At 49.0% G+C, this 20,722-nt stretch overlaps 1 protein-coding gene across 1 annotated transcript in view; it reads right to left on the bottom strand.

The window, feature by feature from the left end:
* Positions 1-20,722, bottom strand: part of fstl1b (follistatin-like 1b) — a 140,814-nt gene that overhangs the window by 48,287 nt on the left and 71,805 nt on the right. The window contains exon 3 of the mRNA XM_038801905.1: positions 18,411-18,512. Coding sequence (XP_038657833.1) covers positions 18,411-18,512 — 102 coding nt within the window. The remainder of the gene's footprint in view (positions 1-18,410; positions 18,513-20,722) is intronic.

Genomic DNA, 20,722 nt, shown 5'->3' with positions numbered 1-20,722 from the left:
CAATTTCAGCGGCCGGCTCACTTTGATCCAGAGAGGGAAGCTGCTCTCACTGAAACAATCAGCTGGCCGCTGAAATTGACACTGCCGAGGGGGGGGCGGGTGTTGGGGGGGGGAGAAGGGAGGGGGCGGGTGTTGGGGGGGGGGGACAAGAGGGGGGGGCGGGTGTTGGGGGGGGGAAGAGGGGGGGGAGAAGAGGGGGGGGGGAGAAAGAGAGAGGGGGGGGAGAAGAGGGGGGGGAGAAGAGAGGGGGGAGAAGAGAGGGGGGAGAGAAGAGGGGGGGGGGAGAAGAGGGGGGGGGGAGAAGAGGGGGGGGGAGAAGAGGGGGGGGGGAGAAGAGGGGGGGGGAGAGAAGAGGGGGGGGGAGAAGAGGGGGGGGAGAAGAGGGGGGGGAGAGAAGAGGGGGGGAGAAGAGGGGGGGAGAAGAGGGGGGGGAGAAGAGGGGGGGAGAAGAGGGGGGGGTGTTGAGAGGGGGGTGTTGAGAGGGGGTGTTGAGGGGGAGAAGAGGGGTGGCGGGTGTTGGGGGGGAGAGGAGGGGGGGCGGGTGTTGGGGGGGAGAGGAGGGGGGGCGGGTGTTGGGGGGGGAGAGGAGGGGAGGCGGGTGTTGGGGGGAGAGGAGGGCGGCGGGTGTTGGGGGTAGAGGAGGGGGGGCGGGTGTTGGGGGGGGGAGAGGAGGGGGGCGGGGGTTGGGGGGGAGAGGAGGGGGGCCCCCCCTGCGGGTGTGGGGGGACCCCCCTGCGGGTGTGGGGGAGACCCCCTGCGGGTGTGGGGGAAACCCCCCTGCGGGGGCGAGCCGGAGGGTGTGGGGGGAGAGGGGTCTAGTTGGAGGATGTGGGGGGAAAGGGGGCAAGCGGAGGAAAAAAAAGAAATTGACACTGCCGGCTGCTCTCTCCCTCCAATCAGAAACATTAAAACTTAAAAGTTGGATTGGAGGGAGAGAGCAGCGGGCAGTGTCAATTTCAGCGGCCGGCTGATTATTTCACTGAGAGCAGCTTCCCTCTCCGGATCAAAGTGAGCCGGCCGCTGAAATTTTAATTGGATCCACGATGGGGGTTTTAAATTTATTTAAAAATCTATGTTAGCGCTTCCCATTGTGAGTCTACGGGGGTCTGACCTCTTCCCCCCCCCCCCCCCCCCCCCCTAGACTCACAATGGGAAGCGCTAGCATAGATTTTTAAATAAATTTAAAACCCCCATCATGGATATCCGCGGCTCGGTTACAACGCGGGTGGGGGTCTTGGACCCCAACACCCGCGTTATAAAGGGGGACTACTGTAGTAAGTTTGGAGATAGAGGCGGGAGCAGCCGGGGTCAGCTGACTTACGGAAACGCAATGGGGAGGAAATCAGTGCTGAGCGGATGCTGGGTGTGGGGGAGGGGTTTGCTGGGGTGTGTGCTGCTTTGCTGACTGAAGGGGAGCCAGTTGTTGGGGATGGATGGAGAGTTGGGCTGGAGTGAGCGGGTGGGGGGGGGGGGGGCACGTGGCTGGCCGAAAAAGGGAGATGACTAGTCAGCGGGGGGGGGGGGGGGGGGGGGGGGGGGTTCAATCCCCCATCCAGGCTCATCACCTGGAATGTGAGGGGCTGAACGAGCCGGTCAAGAGGTCCCGCGTGTTCTCGCATCTAAAAAGGGATTGAAGGTGGACGTGGCCATGTTGCAGGAGATGCACTTAAAACTCGCTGACCAGACAAGGTTAAGGAGAGGATGGGTGAGCCAGGTGTTTCACTCGGGGTTAGACTCAAGGACCAGAGGGGTGGCAATTTTGGTGAGTAAACGGGTGGTGTTTGAAGCAGGGGCATCGTGGCGGACGGGGGGGGGTCGGTACATAATGGTGAGTGGCAGGTTATAGGGGGCCCGGGTAGTGTTGGTGAACGTGTATGCCCTGAACTGGGATGATGCGGAGTTCATTAGGCGCATGCTGGGTAAGATCCCGGACCTGGAGTCAAGTAACTTGATTATGGGGGGGGGGGGGGGGAGAACTTTAATACTGTCTTGGACCCGGTGTTAGACTGATCTAAGTCCAGGTCGAGAAAGAGGCCGGCGGCAGCCAGGGCCCTGTGGGAGTTCATGGACCAGATGGGGGGAGTGGACCAGTGGAGATTTGGGCGGCTTAGGGCGAAGGAGTTCTCCTTTTTCTCCCACGTCCATAAAGTCTACTCGCAGATTGACTTATTTGTGCTGAGCAGGGCATTAATCCAGAAGGTGGAGGGGGCTGAGTATTTGGCCATTGCAGTCTCGGACCATGCCCCACATTGGGTGGACCTGCGACTGGGGGCGGAGCGGGGGGCAGCGCCCTCTTTGGAGACCGGATGTGGGGCTTCTGGCGGATGAAGAGGTGTGTGGGTGGATAAGGAGGAGCATTCAGGACTATGTGATAACGAATGTCACGGGGGAGGTAACAGTGGCAGCGGTTTGGGAGGCTATGAAGGCAGTCATCAGGGGGGAGTTAATCTCGATTAGGTCCCACAGAGAGAAGAGGGAGAGGGCAGAGAGGGAGAGGCTGGTGGGAGAAATACTTAGGGTGGACAGGAGGTATGCAGAGGCCCCCCGAGGGGGGGGGGGCTACTAAAGGAGCGCCGGAAATTACAGGCAGAGTTCGATTTGCTGACCACGGGGAAGGCGGAGGCACAGTTGAGGAAAGTGAAAGGGGCAGTCTATGAGTATGGGGAGAAGGCAGGTCGGATGCTGGCGCACCAACTGCGCAGGAGGGAGGCGGCCAGGGAGATCGGGGGAGTGCGGGATAAGGAAGGTAACACGGTGTTGAGCCCAGAGGATCAATGAAGTCTTCAAGGAGTTCTACAGGAAGCTATCTGAGTCGGAACCCCCGAGGGGAGGGGAAGGGATGAAGCAATTTATGGATCAGCTGAGGTTCCCAAGGGTGGATGAGGAGCGGGTGGAGGGACTGGGGGCCCTGATTGAGTTGGAGGTGGTAGTTAAGGGCCTAGTAAGTATGCAATCGGGCAAGGCCCCGGATCCGGATGGCTTCTCTGTAGAATTTTATAAGAAGTTCTCAGAGCTACTGAGCCCACTCCTGCTCAGAACCTTTAACGAGGCAAAGGAGAGAGGAACCCTTCCCCCGACGATGTCGCAGGCATTGATCTCGCTCATTTTGAAGTAGAAGAGACGTAGTGGCTACAATGGATGCGGAGAAGGCCTTTGACAGGGTGGAGTGGAAGTACCTGTGGGAGGTGTTAGGTAGGTTTGGATTCGGGGAGGGATTCATAGGGTGGGTCAAGCTACTGTATCAGCCCCCCGTAGCGAGCGTATCCACGAACTGGCTGAGGTCGGAATATTTCAGGTTGCACCGAGGGATGAGGCAGGGGTGCCCCCTGTCCCCGTTGCTATCTGCCCTGGCAATTGAGCCGTTGGCCATAGCGCTTAGGACATTTAGGAACTGGAGGGGGCTGGTCCGGGGGGGAGCGGGGAAGAGGAGGAACACCGGGTTTCCCTATACCCGAACACCTGCTGTTTTATATTTCGGACCCGCTAGAGGGGATGGGGGAGGTCATGCGGATACTGGGGGACTTTGGGAGCTTCTCGGAGTACAAGCTGAACGTTGGGAAAAGTGAGCGGTTTGTAATCCACGCCGGGGGAGAGACTGGGGGCTCTCCCGCTCAAGATGGTGGAGAGGAGTTTCGTTATTTAGGTATACAGGTGGCTAGGAACTGGGATGCCCTACAGGCTCAACTTGTCTCGGCTGGTAGAGCAGATGGAGGGAGACTTCAAAAAGTGGGACATGCTCCCGCTTTCCCTGGCAGGAAAAGTGCAGACTGTGAAGATGACGGTTCTTCCCAGATTAGTGTTCATTTTTCAGTGCCTCCCCATTTTCATCCCCAAATCCTTTTTCAAGCGGGTAAACAGGATTATCACGGGATTCGCAGGCTGGTACAGGGCAGGTATTAGAAGGATAGGGGACCTGTTTATAGATAGGACCTACCCCAGTGTGCAGGCGCTGGAGGAGAAGTTCGGCCTCTCCCTGGGAAATGCTTTCAGGTATCTCCAGGTTTGGGACTTTCTCAAGAAACAGGTGGGGACATTTCCGCTGTTACCCCCGCGAAGGATACAGGACAGGGTGGTGCCTGGCATCTGGGTAGGAGAGGGCAAGGTGTCGGACATATATCAGGAGCTACAGGAGGCGGAGGAACTAAAGGGAAAGTGGGAGGAGGAGCTGGGCGAGGGCCTATGGGCTGATGCCTTGGGCAGGGTGAATTCGTCCGCATCGTGCGTCAGGTTCAGTTTGATTCAATTTAAGGTGGTGCAACGGGCTTACATGACGACGGCAAGAATGGGCAAGTTTTTTGCGGTAGAGGACAGGTGCGGGAGATGTGCAGGGAGTCCAACGAACCATGTCCATATGTTCTGGGCATGCCCGGCGCTTTAAGAATTCTGGCAGGGCTTTGCGAGGGCTATGTCCAGGATTTTGGACACGCCAAGTCGAGTCCAACAATAGCGATATTTGGGGTGTCGGAGGATCCGGGAGTGCAGGAAGCGAAAGAGGCCGAGGTTTTGGCCTTTGCCTCCCTGGTAGCCCGGATACGGATCTTGTTAATGTGGAGAGACTCGAAACCCCCGAGTGTGGAGACCTGGGTTAGTGATATGGCTGGGTTCCTCAGCCTGGAGTGAATAAAGTTTGCCTTGAGAGGGTCCTTGATGGGGTTCTCCCGGCGGTGGCAACGTTTCCTTGACTTTCTAGGGGAGCAATAAAGTGTTAGCAGTAGCAGCAACTGGGGATGGGGACTTGTTGATATAACGTGTATTTTCGTTTTGTATAATGATAACACCCACCTCGTTTTGTTAAATATGTGTTTATTGTTTTTCTTTTTATGTAAAAATCCTGGTTGGAAAAAGCTTTAATAAAAATAATTTTTAAAAAGTTACTGTTGACTATAGCAGATGAACATTTGACTTTCCACATGACCATTTCTTTGACTTTTCACATGACCATTTCTTTTTCCACCACTATTTTAATCAAGCTGTTAATCTGTTTAGTTTAAATACAGAGAGGATCGTCATGCAAACACAGTAAGCATTTATCGATGTTATAAGACTGAAAAGTTTGCAACCAGAACAGCAGAGTAGATGATCTATCTCTGCCTCCTCCTTAGGCCCCCAGCATTACTGATGCCAGTAATCAGCCAATTTGATTCGCTCCACATGATATCAAGAAATGGCAGAAGGCCCTGGATATTGCAATGGCTATGGACCTTGACAACATTCTGGCAATAGTACTAAAGAGCAGTCAAGCTGTTGCAATTCAGCTGGAATACTATCCAAGCAGAAATGTGGAAAATTGCCCAGGTTTGTCCTGTGCACAAAAAGGCAGACATATCCAAGGCAGACATATCCAACCTGGCCAATCACCGCCCCAACAGTCTCAATAATCAGCAAAGTAATGGAATGTGTACTTGGCAGTGCTTTCACGTGGCACCTACACAGCAATAACCTGCTTATTGATGATCAGTTTGGGTTCTGCCAGGGTCACTCAGCCCCTGACCCCATTACAGCCCATGACCCCATTACAGCCCCTGACCCCATTACAGCCTTAGTGCAAATGTAGATGAAAGGAAGTGAACTCCGGAGACAGGGTAAGTGACTGCACTTAATATCAAGGCAGCATGTGACCAAGTGTGGTATCAAGGAGCCCGAGCAAAATTGAAGTCGGGGAAGAGGAGGAGAAATCTCCACTGGTCGGAGCCCTATCTAGAACAAATGAGGATGGTTATGGTTGCGAGAAATCAACCATCTCTGTCCTAGGCCTAACCAGCTACAGCAGCTTCATCAATGATCTTGCCTCCATCATTAGGTCAAAAGTGAGGATGTTCACTAATGATTGCACAATATTGAGCACCATTCACTGCTCCTCAAGACACTAAAGCAGACCATTTCCATATGCAGCAAACCTAGACAATATTCAGGCTTGGGCTGATAACTGGCAATTGACATTTGCACAAATGCCAGGCAATTACCATCTTCAATAAAAGAGAATCTAACAGTCACGCCTTGACATTCAATGGCATTACCATCACTGAATCCCATACCATCAATATCCTGCGGGGATTGATCAGAAACTGAACTGGATGAGCCAAATAAGTACTTGGTTGCAAGAGCAGGTCAGAGACTGGGAATGTGTGTTGAGTAACGCACCTCCTCACTCCCCAATGTCGGCCCAACATCTAAAAGGCACAAGGTGAGTCAGGAGTGTGATGGAATACCCTGCACTTGGTTCGATGAGAGCAGCTCCAATTAAGAACAAAGCAGCCGCTTCAATGGCAGCCCATACACACCTTAAACACTAATCTTCTCCACCATTTACTCAGGAGTAACTGTGATGTGTACCATCTACAAGATGCACTGCAGCAACTCACTAAGGCACCATCCAAACATATGACCTCTGCCAACTAGAAGGACAAGGACAGCAGATGCATTGGAACACTGTAAATCAATCATCCTGATTTGGAAATATATCACCATTCCTTCACGGTCGCTGGGTCAAAATCCTGAAACTTTTGTCCCTAACAGCACATGTTTCTACACCACCACATGGACTGACTGCAGCAGTTCAAAAAGTCAGCTTACCATCCCTTTGAGGGCAATTAGGGATGGTCAATAAATGCTGGCATAGCCAATGATACCCACATCCCTTAAAAGAATATTGGCATAGTAATTTCTGCCACGTCTGTTGCAGCTCAACCTTTCCTCAGGTGGATTTTCAGCACAAGATTTGAGCATGACCAATCCGTCATTTTGGAAACTGAAGCTGAAATTGACCTTTTACAAGGACCGGCAACCATTAGGCGCCCTGCCCTCTTGAGTAGAATAGACCCTTTTGTTTCTTTCTGATACCTAATCCTATGATTACTTCTTCAATCCTTTGAAGCTCTGAGAAATAACACTTTAATAAACCCACTCCATGGGACATCCTGATGTTCAAAGGGGCGACTCACTTGCACTATTCCTCAGGAGTTCAGTGAGAGCTGTCAGGCACAACATTCATCAACTCATTTCAATCACACTTTCTAAAGGGAGCTGTCAAATGTTTTGAATTTTCAAACCTTCAGCAAAAAATATGGCTCTTTCATTTTTCCCTTTGTGTTCAGCCGTGACACCTTATGGTTACCATTTGGAGAAATCAGAACACTTATTTTATATGTTACCTCTTCTTGTTCCACTTCACAAACTGAACCAGTTACTCTGCAACTTTTGCACAAACAAAAATGCACAGTCCTGTTCCAGCACAACTCTGTACATGAGTCAAAGTTTAATCAGAGCTTTTTTTTTAAAGTTCTCAATGTCAATATTTATTTTGTTGGATTTGTAGCAGCGATGCTATGTTAAGCTGTTTTGCTTTGGGTTTTTAACCCCATGTACTTTTGCTTGGATTTTGCATCTCAAATTAATCCCATGAATCAGCGTGTGAACTGGGTGTGCTTCAATCTGTAATTGCAGCAAGTCCAGAAATCAAACCTAAAACTCTTGCATAGAACATAGAACAGTACAGCACAGAACAGGCCCTTCGGCCCTCAATGTTGTGCCGAGCCATGATCACCCTACTCAAACCCACGTATCCACCCTATACCCGTAACCCAACAACCCCCCCCATTAACCTTACTTTTTTTAGGACACTACTGGCAATTTAGCATGGCCAATCCACCTAACCCGCACATCTTTGGACTGTGGGAGGAAACCGGAGCACCCGGAGGAAACCCACGCACACAGGGGGAGGACGTGCAGACTCCACACAGACAGTGACCCAGCCGGGAATCGAACCTGGGACCCTGGAGCTGTGAAGCATTTATGCTAACCACCATGCTACCCTGCTGCCCCATAGAAGCATGTATGACAAGGAGGTGCTTTACTCGCTTTAGAAGCATGTATGCTTCTATGACATCAGCTTCCTTGAGTTTTTAATTGACTGATTATATCACATGACTTTGAAAGGCAGTAGAATAAACACTTACTTAGGCTATAAATTGTTCATTAAGTGGTAAATGGAAAAACAAATAGCAGCAATAACACACTGCAGAATTACAGTGGTTACTGACTCAACCATCCCTGCAGGTGGTGGTATTCCCATTAGTATGTTGCTCTTATCTTTCCAAGTGGTAGAGGTTGAAGGTTTGGAAGGTGCTATCTATGAAGCCTAGATGAATTGCTGCAGTGCACCTTGTAGTTGGTGCATACTGCTGTCTCCACTGACCAGGTGGTGGAGGGGGTGAATCTTTAACATGGTGCACTGAGCGCTTTGGCCTGGATGATGTTGAGCTTCTAGAGTGTTATTGAATCTATGCTCATCCAGACAAGTGGAGAGTATTCCATCATACAATTCACTAGAGCCACAATTCACAAGCCATGTGGATGGGGAAATTTGGGAAATTTAAGGAGGTGCTTTACTCGCCTTAGAATTTCCAACCTCTTAACCTGCACTTTTATCCACTGTATTTATGTGGCTGGTCCTTTTGGTCAATGGTAACCCCAGAATGTGCATGGTGGTGAATTTGGCAATAGTATTGTTATTAAATGTGAAGGCGGCAGTGGAAAGCTATTTCTTGTTGGAGATGGTCATTGCCCGGTACTTGCATGACACAAGCGTTACTCGCCACTTACCAACCCACGCGTGGATATTATCCAGATCTTGCTGCATGCAGGCATTGACTGTTTCATTGTCTGAGGTTGTTAGGAATAGAACTGAGCACTGCAATGATCAGTGAACATGCCCCACCTTTGACCTTCATGATGGAGGAAAGGTCACTGATGAAGCAGCTCAAGATGTTTGGGCCTGGAGCACTGAGGAAATGCTACAGCAATGTCTTATATATCAACATACAAATTAGGAAGAGTAGGCCATTTGGCCCCTCAAGTCTGCTCTGTCACTCAATAAGATCATGGCTGATCTGATTGTGGCCTCAATTTCCACTTTCCTGCCTACCCCCAGTAACCTTCGACTCCCTTGCTAGTTGAGAATGTATCTACACTCGGGGCTAGATGCGAAGAATCGAGGATTGGCGATTTTAGTTGGCAAGAGCTTGTCATTTGTGGTGTCGAGTGCGGTGGCGGACAGCGCAGATAGATACATAATGGTGAGTGGTAGGCTTCAAGGGGAACGAGTGGTTCTGGTTAATGTGTACTCCCCCAACTGGGACGATGCGGGCTTCATGCGGCGAATGTTGAGCAGGATCCCGGACCTGGAGATGGGGGGGCTTGATCTTGGGAGGGGATTTTAACATTGTGTTGGACCCAGCCCTGGATCGTTCGAAGTCAAGGACAGGTAAGAGGCCGGCGACGGCCTCAGTGCCAAGGGGGCTCATGGATCAGATGGGAGGGGTAGACCCTTGGAGGTTTTTGAGGCCGGGGGGTAGGGAGTTTTCCTTTTTCTCCCATGTCCACAAGGCCTATTCCCGGATTGACTTTTTTGGCCTCAGCAGGGCGCTAATCTCGAGAGTGGTGGGGGCGGAGTATTCGGCGATAGCTATATCTGACCATGCCCCGCACTCGGTGGACCTGGAGCTGGGGGAGGGGAAGGATCAGCGCCCGCTGTGGAGGTTAGATGTGGGGCTGCTGGCAGAGGAGGAAGTATGTGGGCGGGTCCGTAGGAGCACAGAGGGGTATTTGGAAGCCAATGACAACGGGGAGGTGCAAGTTGGGGTGGTCTGGGAAACGCTGAAGGCGGTGGTTAGAGGGGAGCTGATATCTATTCGGGCGCACAGGGAGAGGGTGGAGAGGGTTGAGAGGGAGAGATTAGTGGAAGAAATGGTAAGGGTGGACAGGAGGTATGCGGATGTCCCGGAAGAGGGGCTTTTGAGGAAGCGTCGCAGTCTCCAAGCGGAGTTCGATATACTGACCACCCGGAAGGCGGAGGCGCAGTGGACGGTATATGAGTACGGGGAGAAGGCAAGCCGGATGCTGGCCCACCAGCTCCGGAATCGGGAGGCAGCGAGAGAGATAGGGGGAGCCACAGATGCAGGAGGGAACCTGGTGCAGAGTGGTAGGGACATTAATGGGGTGTTCAGATCCTTTTATGAGGGGCTGTACCGGTCGGTGCCCTCTAGGGAGGTGGGCGGGATGGACCGCTTTCTGGATAAGCTGGAGTTCCCAAGAGTGGAGGATGAGCGGGTGGAGGGTCTGGGGGCCCCAATCGAGTTGGAGGAGCTGATAGAGGCGCTGGGGAGCATGCAGACTGGAAAAGCACCGAGGCCTGATGGGTTCCCGGTGGAGTCTTACAAGAAATTCTCAGATCTGCTGGGCCCGCTGCTTGTGAGGACCCTGAATGAGGCGAGGGCGAGGGAGGCTTTGCCACCGACGATGTCTAGAGCAATAATCTCACTAATCCTGAAGCGGGATAAGGACTCCCTCCAATGTGGGTTATTATAGGCCGATCTCGCCCCTCAACGTGGATGCAAAGTTGTTGGCCAAGATACTGTCCAGGAGGGTGGAAGATGTGGTCCCGATGGTTATACACGAGGACCAAACGGGGTTTGTGAAGGGGAGGCAGCTGAATGTTAATGTGCGGCGGCTGCTCAATGTTATGATGATGGCGTCGGCGGATGGGGGAGGCGGAAATAGTAGCATCGATGGATGCGGAGAAAGCTTTCGATAGAATGGAGTGGAGCTACCTGTGGGACGTGTTGAGGAGATTTGGGTTTGGTGAGGGATTCATTAGCTGGGTGAGGCTGCTGTATAGTGCCCCGGTAGCGAGTGTGGTGACGAATGGGAGGAGGTTGGAGGACTTTCGGTTGTCCCGGGAGACAACCTTGTCTCCCTTGCTCTTCGCGTTAGCGATTGAGCACTTGGTCATGGCGCTGAGGGATTCGAAGGACTGGAGGGGGATTGTACGGGATGGGGAGGAGCACCGATTGTCGCTGTACGTAGATGATTTACTGTTGTACATTGCGGATCCGGCGGGGGGGATGCCAGAGCTGCTGAAGATACTTGGCGAGTTTGGGGATTTTTCGGGCTATAAGCTCAATGTGGGGAAGAGTGAGCTGTTGGTGCTGCACCCGGGGGACCAGGAGAGGGAGATAAGAGAACTCCCGTTGAAGAGGGCAGTGAGGAGCTTTAGATATCTTGGGGTCCAAATAGCTAGGATCTGGGGGGCCCTGCATAGGCTAAATTTTTCGAGGTTGGTGGAACAGATGGAGGAGGAGTTTAAGAGGTGGGACACGTTGCCACTCTCTTTGGTGGGTAGGGTCCAGTCAGTTAAGATGACGGTGCTCCCGAGGTTCTTGTTTCTCTTCCAGTGCCTCCCCATATTGAACCCAAAGGCTTTTTTTAGGAGGGTTAACAGGAGTATTCTGGGGTTCGTGTGGGCGCGCAAGACCCAGAGGGCAAGGAGGGTATTCCTGGAACGAGGCAGGGAGGTAGATGGGTTGGCGTTGCCCAACTTGTGTGGATATTACTGGGCTGCAAATGTGGCAATGATCCGTAGGTGGGTGATTGAGGGGGAGGGTGACGCATGACTTTGGAGGAGCTGGTGGCGGCCCCGCTCCCACCGGCAAGGTATTCTACGAGTCCAGTAGTGGTGGCTTCCCTCAAAACCTGGGGACAGTGGAGGCGGCATGGAGGGGGGGGGGGGGGGGGGGGTGAAGGCCTCAGTGTGGGCCCCGATACGGGGCAATCACCGGTTTGTACCGTCCTCTTCTTGCGCACGACTCAGCTTGATTCAGCTGAAAGTGCTGCATAGGGCGCACATGACTGGGGCCAGGATGAGCCAGTTCTTTGGGGCAGAGGACAGATGTAGGAGGTGCTCGGGGGGGGGGGGGGGGGGGGGGGGGGCGGCGGCGAACCATACCCACATGTTCTGGGCGTGTCCAGCGCTGGATGTGTTCTGGAAGGGGGTGGCGGGGACCTTGTCCAAGGTGGTCGGCTCCAGGGTGGAACCGGGCTGGGAGCTCGCGATCTTTGGGGGTAGCATCGGAGCCGGGACTGCAGGAGGCGAGAGAGGCCGGCATTCTGGCCTTTGCGTCTCTAGTAGCCCGGCGTAGGATTCTTTTGCAGTGGAGGGACGCGAAGCCCCCGAGCCCAGAGGCTTGGGTTAACGACATGGTCGGGTTGATCAGGTTGGAGGAGGTCAAGTTTGCCCTGAGAGGGTCGGTACAAGGGTTCTTCCGGCGGTGGCAGCCCTTTCTCGATTTTCTGGCGGAGGGTTAGAGGGTGGTCAACCTCAGCAGCAACCGGGGGGGGTTAGGGATCTGTTAAGGGGGTTTGTTTTTGCGACTGTTGTTTGCTACATTTGTTTTTTTTGTATTGTTATTAATTTATTGCTTTGTATGGGGGGGGGGGGGGGGGGGGGTGTTCTTTCTGTTTATTTTTATACTGTTTATTTTATTGTTGGGAGAAAATTTGAAGTTGAAAAATTTGAATAAAAATTATTTTTTAAAAAGGAGAATGTATCTACATCTGCCTTAGAAACATTCAATGACCCTGCCTCTGCCACTCTCTGGGGAAGAGAGGTCCAAAGATTCACGACCCTCGAGGAAGATAATTTTCTTCTCGTTTCCATCTTAAGTGACCCTTTATTTTGTCCCAGAGTTCTCCCATGTGGGAAAAGCCCTTTCAGTGTCCAGCCTGTCAAGTCCCCTTGTTTCAATAGGATCAGCTCTCATTCTTTTTAAACACCAATTGATACAGGCTCGGTTTGTCCAACTTTTCCTCACATGATTTCATAACAATTCATAGAATTCAGTGCAGGAGGTCATTCGGTCCATCAAGTCTGTCCTTGGAAAGAGCATCCCACTTCAGCCCATGCCTCCAGCCCAACCCCGTACCCCACTATGGACAAATTTAGCATGGCCAATCACCCTAACCTGCACATCTTTGGACTGTGGGGGGAAACCGGAACCTGGAGGAAATCCACGCAGACACAGGGAGAAATTGCAAACTCCACACAGTCACCCGAGTCTGGAATTGAATCTGAGAGTCTGGAGCTGTTATGCAGCAGTGCCAACCACTGTGCCGTGCCGCATCCCCCACCCGGGTATCAGTCAAGTGAACATTCTCTGACCTGCTTCAAACGCATTATAAACTTTCTTAAATAAGCAGACTCAAACTGTACACAGTATTACAGATGTGATCTCATCAAGGCCCTGTACAACTGTGGCAAAATATCCCTACTCTTCTATTCGATTTCCCTGGTGATAAATGACAACATGCCACTTGCAGTACACGCGTACTAACTTTTCCAGGTTATGCAGGTCCCTTGGAAGTGTAAAGCAGGACTAGCTTCAGTGAATTGAGAGCAGGTAATACACGCTGGAGCTTGTATGTGCAAGTTATTAGGCTTCTGGACAGGGAGAGGATTCAGAAGGTAAGAGTGGAAATCAGCATTGTACTGAAGTCGAATTAAACTGTTGTGAACGACCAGAATGTCTTCTGCTGCTCAATTCATAAATGTTTTTTCACCTATTTAACACTGTAACCTCTCACCATTTAAATAATATGCTGCTTTTCTATTCTTCCTGTCAAAGTGGAAACGTTCTTATATTCCCACATTATACTACATCTGCCAACTTTTGTGCACACTCACTTAACTTATCTATATCCCTTTGCCGTCTCTTTATGTCCCCTTCATAGCTTACACTGGTCAAGAGGAAGAAGGAGGCTTATGTAAAGATGAGACGTGAAGGTTCAGTTAGGACGCTCGAGAGTTACAAGTTAGCTAGGAAGGATCTAAAGAGAGAGCATAGAAGAGCCAGGGGGGTACATGAGAAGTCTTTGCAGGTAGGATCAAGGATAACCCTAAAGCTTTCTATAGATATGTCAGGAATAAAAGAATGACTAAGGTAAGAGTAGGGCCAGTCAAGGACAGTAGTGGGAAGTTGTGCATGGAGTCCGAGGAGATAGGAGAGGTGCTAAATGAATATTTTTCGTCAGTATTCACACAGGAAAAAGACAATGTTGTTGAGGAGAATACCAAGATACAGGCTACTAGACTAGAAGGGCTTGAGGTTCATAAGGAGGAGGTGTTAGCGATTCTGGAAAGTGTTAAAATAAATAAGTCCCCTGGGCTGGATGGGATTTATCCTAGGATTCTCTGGGAAGCTAGGGAGGAGATTGCTGAGCCTTTGGCTTTGATCTTCAAGTCATCTTTGTCTACAGGAATAGTGCCAGAAGACTGGAGGATAGCAAATGTTGTCCCCTTGTTCAAGAAGGGGAGTAGAGACAACCCCAGTGAGCCTCACTTCTGTTGTGGGCAAAGTATTGGAAAGGTTTATAAGAGATAGGATGTATAATCATCTGGAAAGGAATAATTTGATTAGAGATAGTCAACATGGTTTTGTGAAGGGTAGGTCGTGCCTCACAAACCTTATTGAATTCTTTGAGAAGGTGACCAAACAGGTGGATGAGGGTAAAGCAGTTGATGTGGTGTATATGGATTTCAGTAAAGCGTTTGATAAGGTTCCCCACGGTAGGCTATTGCAGAAAATACGGAGGCATGGGATTCAGGGTGATTTAGCAGTTTGGATCAGAAATTGGCTAGCTGATAGAAGACAAAGGGTGGTAGTTGATGGGAAATGTTCAGACTGGAGTCCAGTTACTAGTGGTGTACCACAAGGATCTGTTTTGGGGCCACTGCTGTTTGTCATTTTTATAAATGTCCTGGAGGAGGGCGTAGAAGGATGGGTGAGTAAATTTGCAGATGACACTAAAGTCGGTGGAATTGTGGACAGTGCAGAAGGATGTTACAAGTTACAGAGGGACATAGATAAGCTGCAGAGCTGGGCTGACTGGTGGCAAATGGAGTTTAGTGCAGAAAACTGAGGGGTGATTCATTCTGGAAGGAATAACAGGAAGACAGAGTACTGGGTTAATGGTAAGATTCTTGGTAGTGTAGATGAGCAGAGAGATCTCGGTGTCCATGTACATAGATCCCTGAAAGTTGCCACCCAGGTTGAGAGGGTTGTTAAGAAGGCGTACGGTATGTTAGCTTTATTGGTAGAGGAATTGAGTTTCGGAGCCATGAGGTCATGTTGTAGTTGTACAAAACTCTGGTGCGGCCGCATTTGGAGTATTGCGTGCAGTTCTGGTCGCCGCATTATAGGAAGGATGTGGAAACATTGGAAAGGGTGCAGAGATTTACCAGGATGTTGCCTGGTATGGAGGGAAGATCTTACGAGGAAAGGCTGAGGGACTTACGGCTGTTTTCGTTCGAGAGAAGAAGGTTAAGAGGTGACTAAATTGAGGCATACAAGATGATCAAAGGAATAGATAGGGTGGACAGTGAGAGCTTTTTTCCTCGGATGGTGATGTCTAGCACGAGGGGACATAGCTTTAAATTGAGGGGAGATAGATATAGGACAGATGTCAGAGGTAGGTTCTTTACTCAGAGAGTAGTAAGGGCGTGGAATGCCCTGCCTGCAACAGTAGTGGACTCGCCAACACTAAGGGCATTCAAATGGTCATTGGATAGACATATGGACGATCAGGGAATAGTGTAGATGGGCTTTAGAGGAGTTTCACAGGTCGGCGCAACATCGAGGACCGAAGGGCCTGTACTGCGCTGTAATGTTCTATGTACATTCTTACCTCTTTGTGTCACCAACAGATTTAGCTACCATACATAAGCCATTGATAGAAATTGTAAATAGTTGACTCCCCAATACTGATGCCTGTGGCACTTCATTTGCCACATCTTGACAACCCAAAAATGACCCATTTATGCCTTTGGTGTCCTGTTAACTAACCAGTCCTCTATCCATTTTAATATGCCACCCCCTCTACCATGGGCTCTTAGTTTGCATAGTAGCCTTTGATGTGGCACCTTGTCAAATGCCTTTTCGAAATCTAAGTACAGCACATTCACAGGTTCTCCTTTATCCATGATGCCTGTTGCTTCCTTAAAGAACTCAAATAAAATTGTCAAACTTGATTTTCATTTCATAAAACTATGCTAACTTTGCTTGATGCTCCCAGGTGCCCTGATGTATCCTCCTTAAAAACTAGATCCTAGCATTTTCCCCTTGAGGGATGTTAAGCTAATTGGTCTGTAGTTTTCTGCTTTCCGTCTTCTCTTTTCTTGAATGGGGGAGTCACATTTGCTGTTTTCCAATCTGATGGAACCTTTTCAAAATCAAGGGAATTTTGGAAAATTAAAATCAATGCATCTACTATTTCAGCAGCCACATCTTCCAGCGCCTGGCGATTTCATACAGTACAGAAGAGGCTATTTGCCCCATCAAGACTGCATTGACAAAACTACACCAAATCTACACTAATCCCACTTTCCAGTACTTGGTCCATAACTTTGAATGTTATGACATTTCAAGTGCTCCTCCATGTACTTTTTGAAAGGTTGAGAGGTTTCCAACCTCTACTTCCCTCCCAGGCAGTGCATTCCAGACTCCACCACCCTCTAGGTGAAAGAATGTTTCCTCAAATCCCCTCTAAACCTCCTGCCCCATACCTTACAATTATGCCCCCTGGTTATTGACCCTTCAACTAAGGAGAACAGCTGCTTCCTATCCACACCACCATCTTATACACCTCAATCAGGTCCCCCTCAGCCTTCTCTGCTCTAAAGAACACCAGAGCCTTTCCAGCCTCTCTTCATAGCTCAAATGCTCCATCCCAGGCAACATCCTGGTGAATTTCCCCTGCACCCTCTCCTGTGCAATCACATCCTTCCTAAACTGAGGTGCCCAGAACTGCACACAGTACTCCAGTGTGGCCTAACCAAAGTTTTGTACAGCTCCAAAATAACCTCCCTGCTCTTATAATCTATGCCACGATTGATAAAAGACGAGTATCCCATATGCCTTCTTTAACCACGGGATTCCTACAATGCAAAAGGAGACCATTCAGCCCATCGAGTCTGCACCGTCTCCCCGAAAGAGCACCCTACCTAGGCCCACTGTCCCGCCCTCTCCCCATAACCTAACCTTGTGCATCCCTGGACACTAAGGGGCAATTTAGACTGACCAATCCACCTGTGCATAATAATAAATAATAACCTTTATTATTGTCACAAGTAGGCTTCCATTAACACTGCAAACACCGATCCCTGGCCTCCAGTCACACGAACAATCTTCTACCATCACCCCTGTGTCCAAGCCAGTTATGGATCTTCTGCACTGTATGTCCTATGTTCTATGCCAAGTTATCCTGGAACACATGTGCTTTTACGTTCTTGATCAGTGTCCTATTTGTTTTGTTTTTTGTAAATTTTAGAATGCCCAATTGATTTTTTTTCCAATTAAGGGGCAATTTAGCGTGGCCAATCTACCTAACCTGCACATCTTTTGGGTTGTGGGGGCGAAACCCACACAAACACGGGGAGAATGTGCAAACTCCACACGGACAGTGACCCAGAGTCGGGAATGAACCTGGGATCTCAGCGCCGTGAGGCCACAGTGCTAACCCACTGCGCCACCATGCTGCCTGTGTCCTATTTGTTAAAGGCTTGCTGAAATCTATCAGCTCCACCTGTGTCGTAGGTATCTATGTGGACCACAGCCACTAGATCCTCTACCTCCTACTGTAAGTTCCTCTCCAGCCCACAGCAAATGTCCCAAAACTTGGCAAGAGACAAAAGGTCTTCGGACTGATTGGTCGGCAAGAATCACAAACATTTTCCTCTGCTCTTGATATGACTCCAATCAGTGGGGTGAATTTTCCCAATTCCAATTGACTTCTATTTTACAAGGGTTCCTTGATCTCACACTCGATCGAATGTTGCCTTGATGTCCATGGTATTGACACTCAGAATTCAGCTCTTTTGTCCATGTTTGGACCAAGGCGGTGACAATGTCTGAATCGGACTGTCCCTGATGGAACACAAACTTGAGCTTCAGTTATTAGTAACTACGTGTGGTGTATTAGCATTGTTGATGTCATCTTCCATCAATTTGCTGATGTTTGAGCAAATGCTGGGAGTGGTAATTGGCTTTATTCTGTTTTAATGGGCATACCTGGGCAATTTTTCACTTTGCCAGGTAGATGTCAGTGCTCTAGCTGTATTGGAACAGTTTGGCTAATGGTATTGTCACTAGGCTAGCAATCCAGAGACCCACGGCAAGATCCGAGGACGTGGGTTCAAATCCCAATTAAATTTGAATTAAATTAAATATTTCAGTGGCCATGAAACGATTGTCGTAAAACGCACCTGGTTCACCAACGGCCTCTAGGGAAGGAAATCTGCCATCCTTACCCGGTCTGGCCTACATGTGACTCCAGATCCACATCATTGAGGTGGACTCTTAAAAGACCTTTGAAATTGAGGGCAGTTAAGGATGAGCAATAAGTTCTGGCCCAGCCAGCGATGCTCATGTCCCATAAATTAATTGTAAGAGAACCAAGTGAATACATTTCAGAAAATCCATGATGTGGGTGAAAAATCCGTGCTCGCACTGGCCGCCTGACAATTGAGACTTCATTTTATGGCTTCCTCTGGGAACTGGAAAACACAAAGTGAGCAAACTTACTGCAATGCACAGGCATGTGGGTTCACCCTTCTCCGTCACGGCACACTCCCTTCCAGCACCGCAGAACACGTTGGCACAAATCTTGGACTTGCTATTCACTTCCTGTGGTTAAAAAATAATCAACCATTCAGTGAGTCACGATAATTTTGCAAAAAGGCAAGTGTCCATTGCATTTCTATTTTGTTTCCATAAATTTCCATTAGTTTAATTTAAAAAACATACCATATTAACATTTTCATACTAATTTCCTTAAAAGAGGGGTTTTGGAGTGGATGAAGGTGGGAGATTCTTCACTGGCCTAGAAATTCCACAGAGTGGTTGTGCCTCTTGTTTTTGCCAATAGAAAATAACTTGTCAAAACCCATGTTCCATGCAAGTTATTTAATTAAGTTATTAACTCACTTAAAATAAACAGGTTAAATATTGCAAGCAGAAGCATTGTGGCATTGAACCGCGCAAATCAGGAAGCTCCCAGGTTTGGTTCCTGCTCTGGGCCTCAACTCCTCTCTTCCTGACCGTTTGCTTTTGCTGGATACAAGAAGACTTGAGCCACAAACAACCACTAAAACTGGCCACTTGTATTATTTGTGAGTCCTCTCCCACACAAGGATGGCCATAAATAGCACCATAATGTTACTTGTGTTGCCAGCGAAGAGCTTTCAGCCGTCACCGTTTTCGCTTCTAGTTATCACACATATGAATCCCACTGTGCTTCCCCCTGGCCAGTGAACTGGAAAGATATTTACCCCACAGTCAGCTCATTTTCTTTTCCATTTGGGCTGCGATCAGAATAAGATTCATGTGACAAACAAAAGAACAAAAGGAAGTATACCAAGAAATAAGCCAGAGTTGAATTGGCAGGCTCCATCTATGCAAAACACAAAACCACACTTTGCTGCAACTCCCATTTCAACTTGACGGGGGGGGGGGGGGGAGCAAAGCAACATTTCTTTAGTGAGGTTATTATTCGTGAGAGCAAGGGGAGGTTTTAAAAAAAATCATTTTCAAGATTGAATTTTGCTTTTACGCAATATTAGGTGTTCAACACTAGATGGCAGTAAAAGACTTTACAGGAACAAAAATAAAATCTGTAAAAATAAAACGCAGAAAATGCTGCAGGAATTGCACTTTTCAAAACATATCCTTGATTAAGTTCCGAACAAATTGGAAAATAATGAATGCAAACTTGTCTATTCTGGAAAGATGGGGGACAGCAAACAGGAGTATATGGACCAGTTAGCCCAACACCTAACACAGGGAAAATACTAGAAACCATTATTAAAGGATGTTATAAAGCAGGACACTGAGAAAATTAGTCAACATGGTTTTGAGATAGGGAAATCATGCTTTGACTAATTTATTACAGTTCTTTGATGAAGTAACAAACAACTTGGGGGAAAAAAGGAACCTATAAGATGTTGTGGAATTGGATTTCCAAACGGGTTTGGAAAATTAGCATGGATTGATTAGTAAGCAGAAGCAGAGAGAGTAGGGGTAAATGGGTCATTTTCAGGTTGGCAAGAGGAGATGAGTGAAGTGGTACAGGGGTCAGTGCTGGGGCCTCAGCTATGTACAATTTATATCAATGTCTTGGTAGGCAAATAGAATGTTCACATTTAATGCAGGTGGGGCGGGGGGAGGAGAGAGAATGGAATACAAGAGTAGGGAAGTCTTCCTGCAGCTGTAGAGGGCCTTGGTGCGACGATATTAGGAGTACTGTGTACAGTTTTAGCTTCCTTACTTAAGAAAGGAATCAACTGAATTAGAAACAGTTTGGAGAAGGTTCACTCGACTGATTCCTGGGACAAAGGGTTATCTTATGAGGAAAAGGTTGGAAGTTCATTGGAATTCGGTAAAGTGAGATGATCTTATAAGATCCTGAGGCGACTTGACAAGGTGGATGTTTCCCCTTGTGGGAGAGACTAGAACAATGGGGATAAAGCAAATTACTGTGGATGCTGGAATCTGAAACAAAAACAGAAAATACTGGACAATCACAGCAGGTCTGACAGCCTCTGTGGAGAGAGATGGGAGACACCGTTTTGAATCTGGATGACTCTTTATCAAAAGCACAAAGAACCAGGGCGGACACCATTTTGAAATCATTCCCCCATTTAAGATGGACGTTAGAAGAAATTTCTTCTGAGGGTCATTATTGTACAAAATTCTCTTCCCCAGAGAGCGGAGGTGGCAGTCATTGAATATTTGTACGGTTACGGTTGAGTTAGATAAGATTTTTGATTAACAAGGGAGTCAAAAACACCTGCTCCCACGTCATGTGCACACACACACACACACACACACACACACAC

This window comes from Scyliorhinus canicula, chromosome 7 (genome assembly GCF_902713615.1).
Source record: "Scyliorhinus canicula chromosome 7, sScyCan1.1, whole genome shotgun sequence".
Taxonomy (NCBI): domain Eukaryota; kingdom Metazoa; phylum Chordata; class Chondrichthyes; order Carcharhiniformes; family Scyliorhinidae; genus Scyliorhinus; species Scyliorhinus canicula.
The sequence above is the reverse complement of the archived record's forward strand: the minus strand, read 5'-3'. Positions and strand labels throughout refer to the sequence as shown.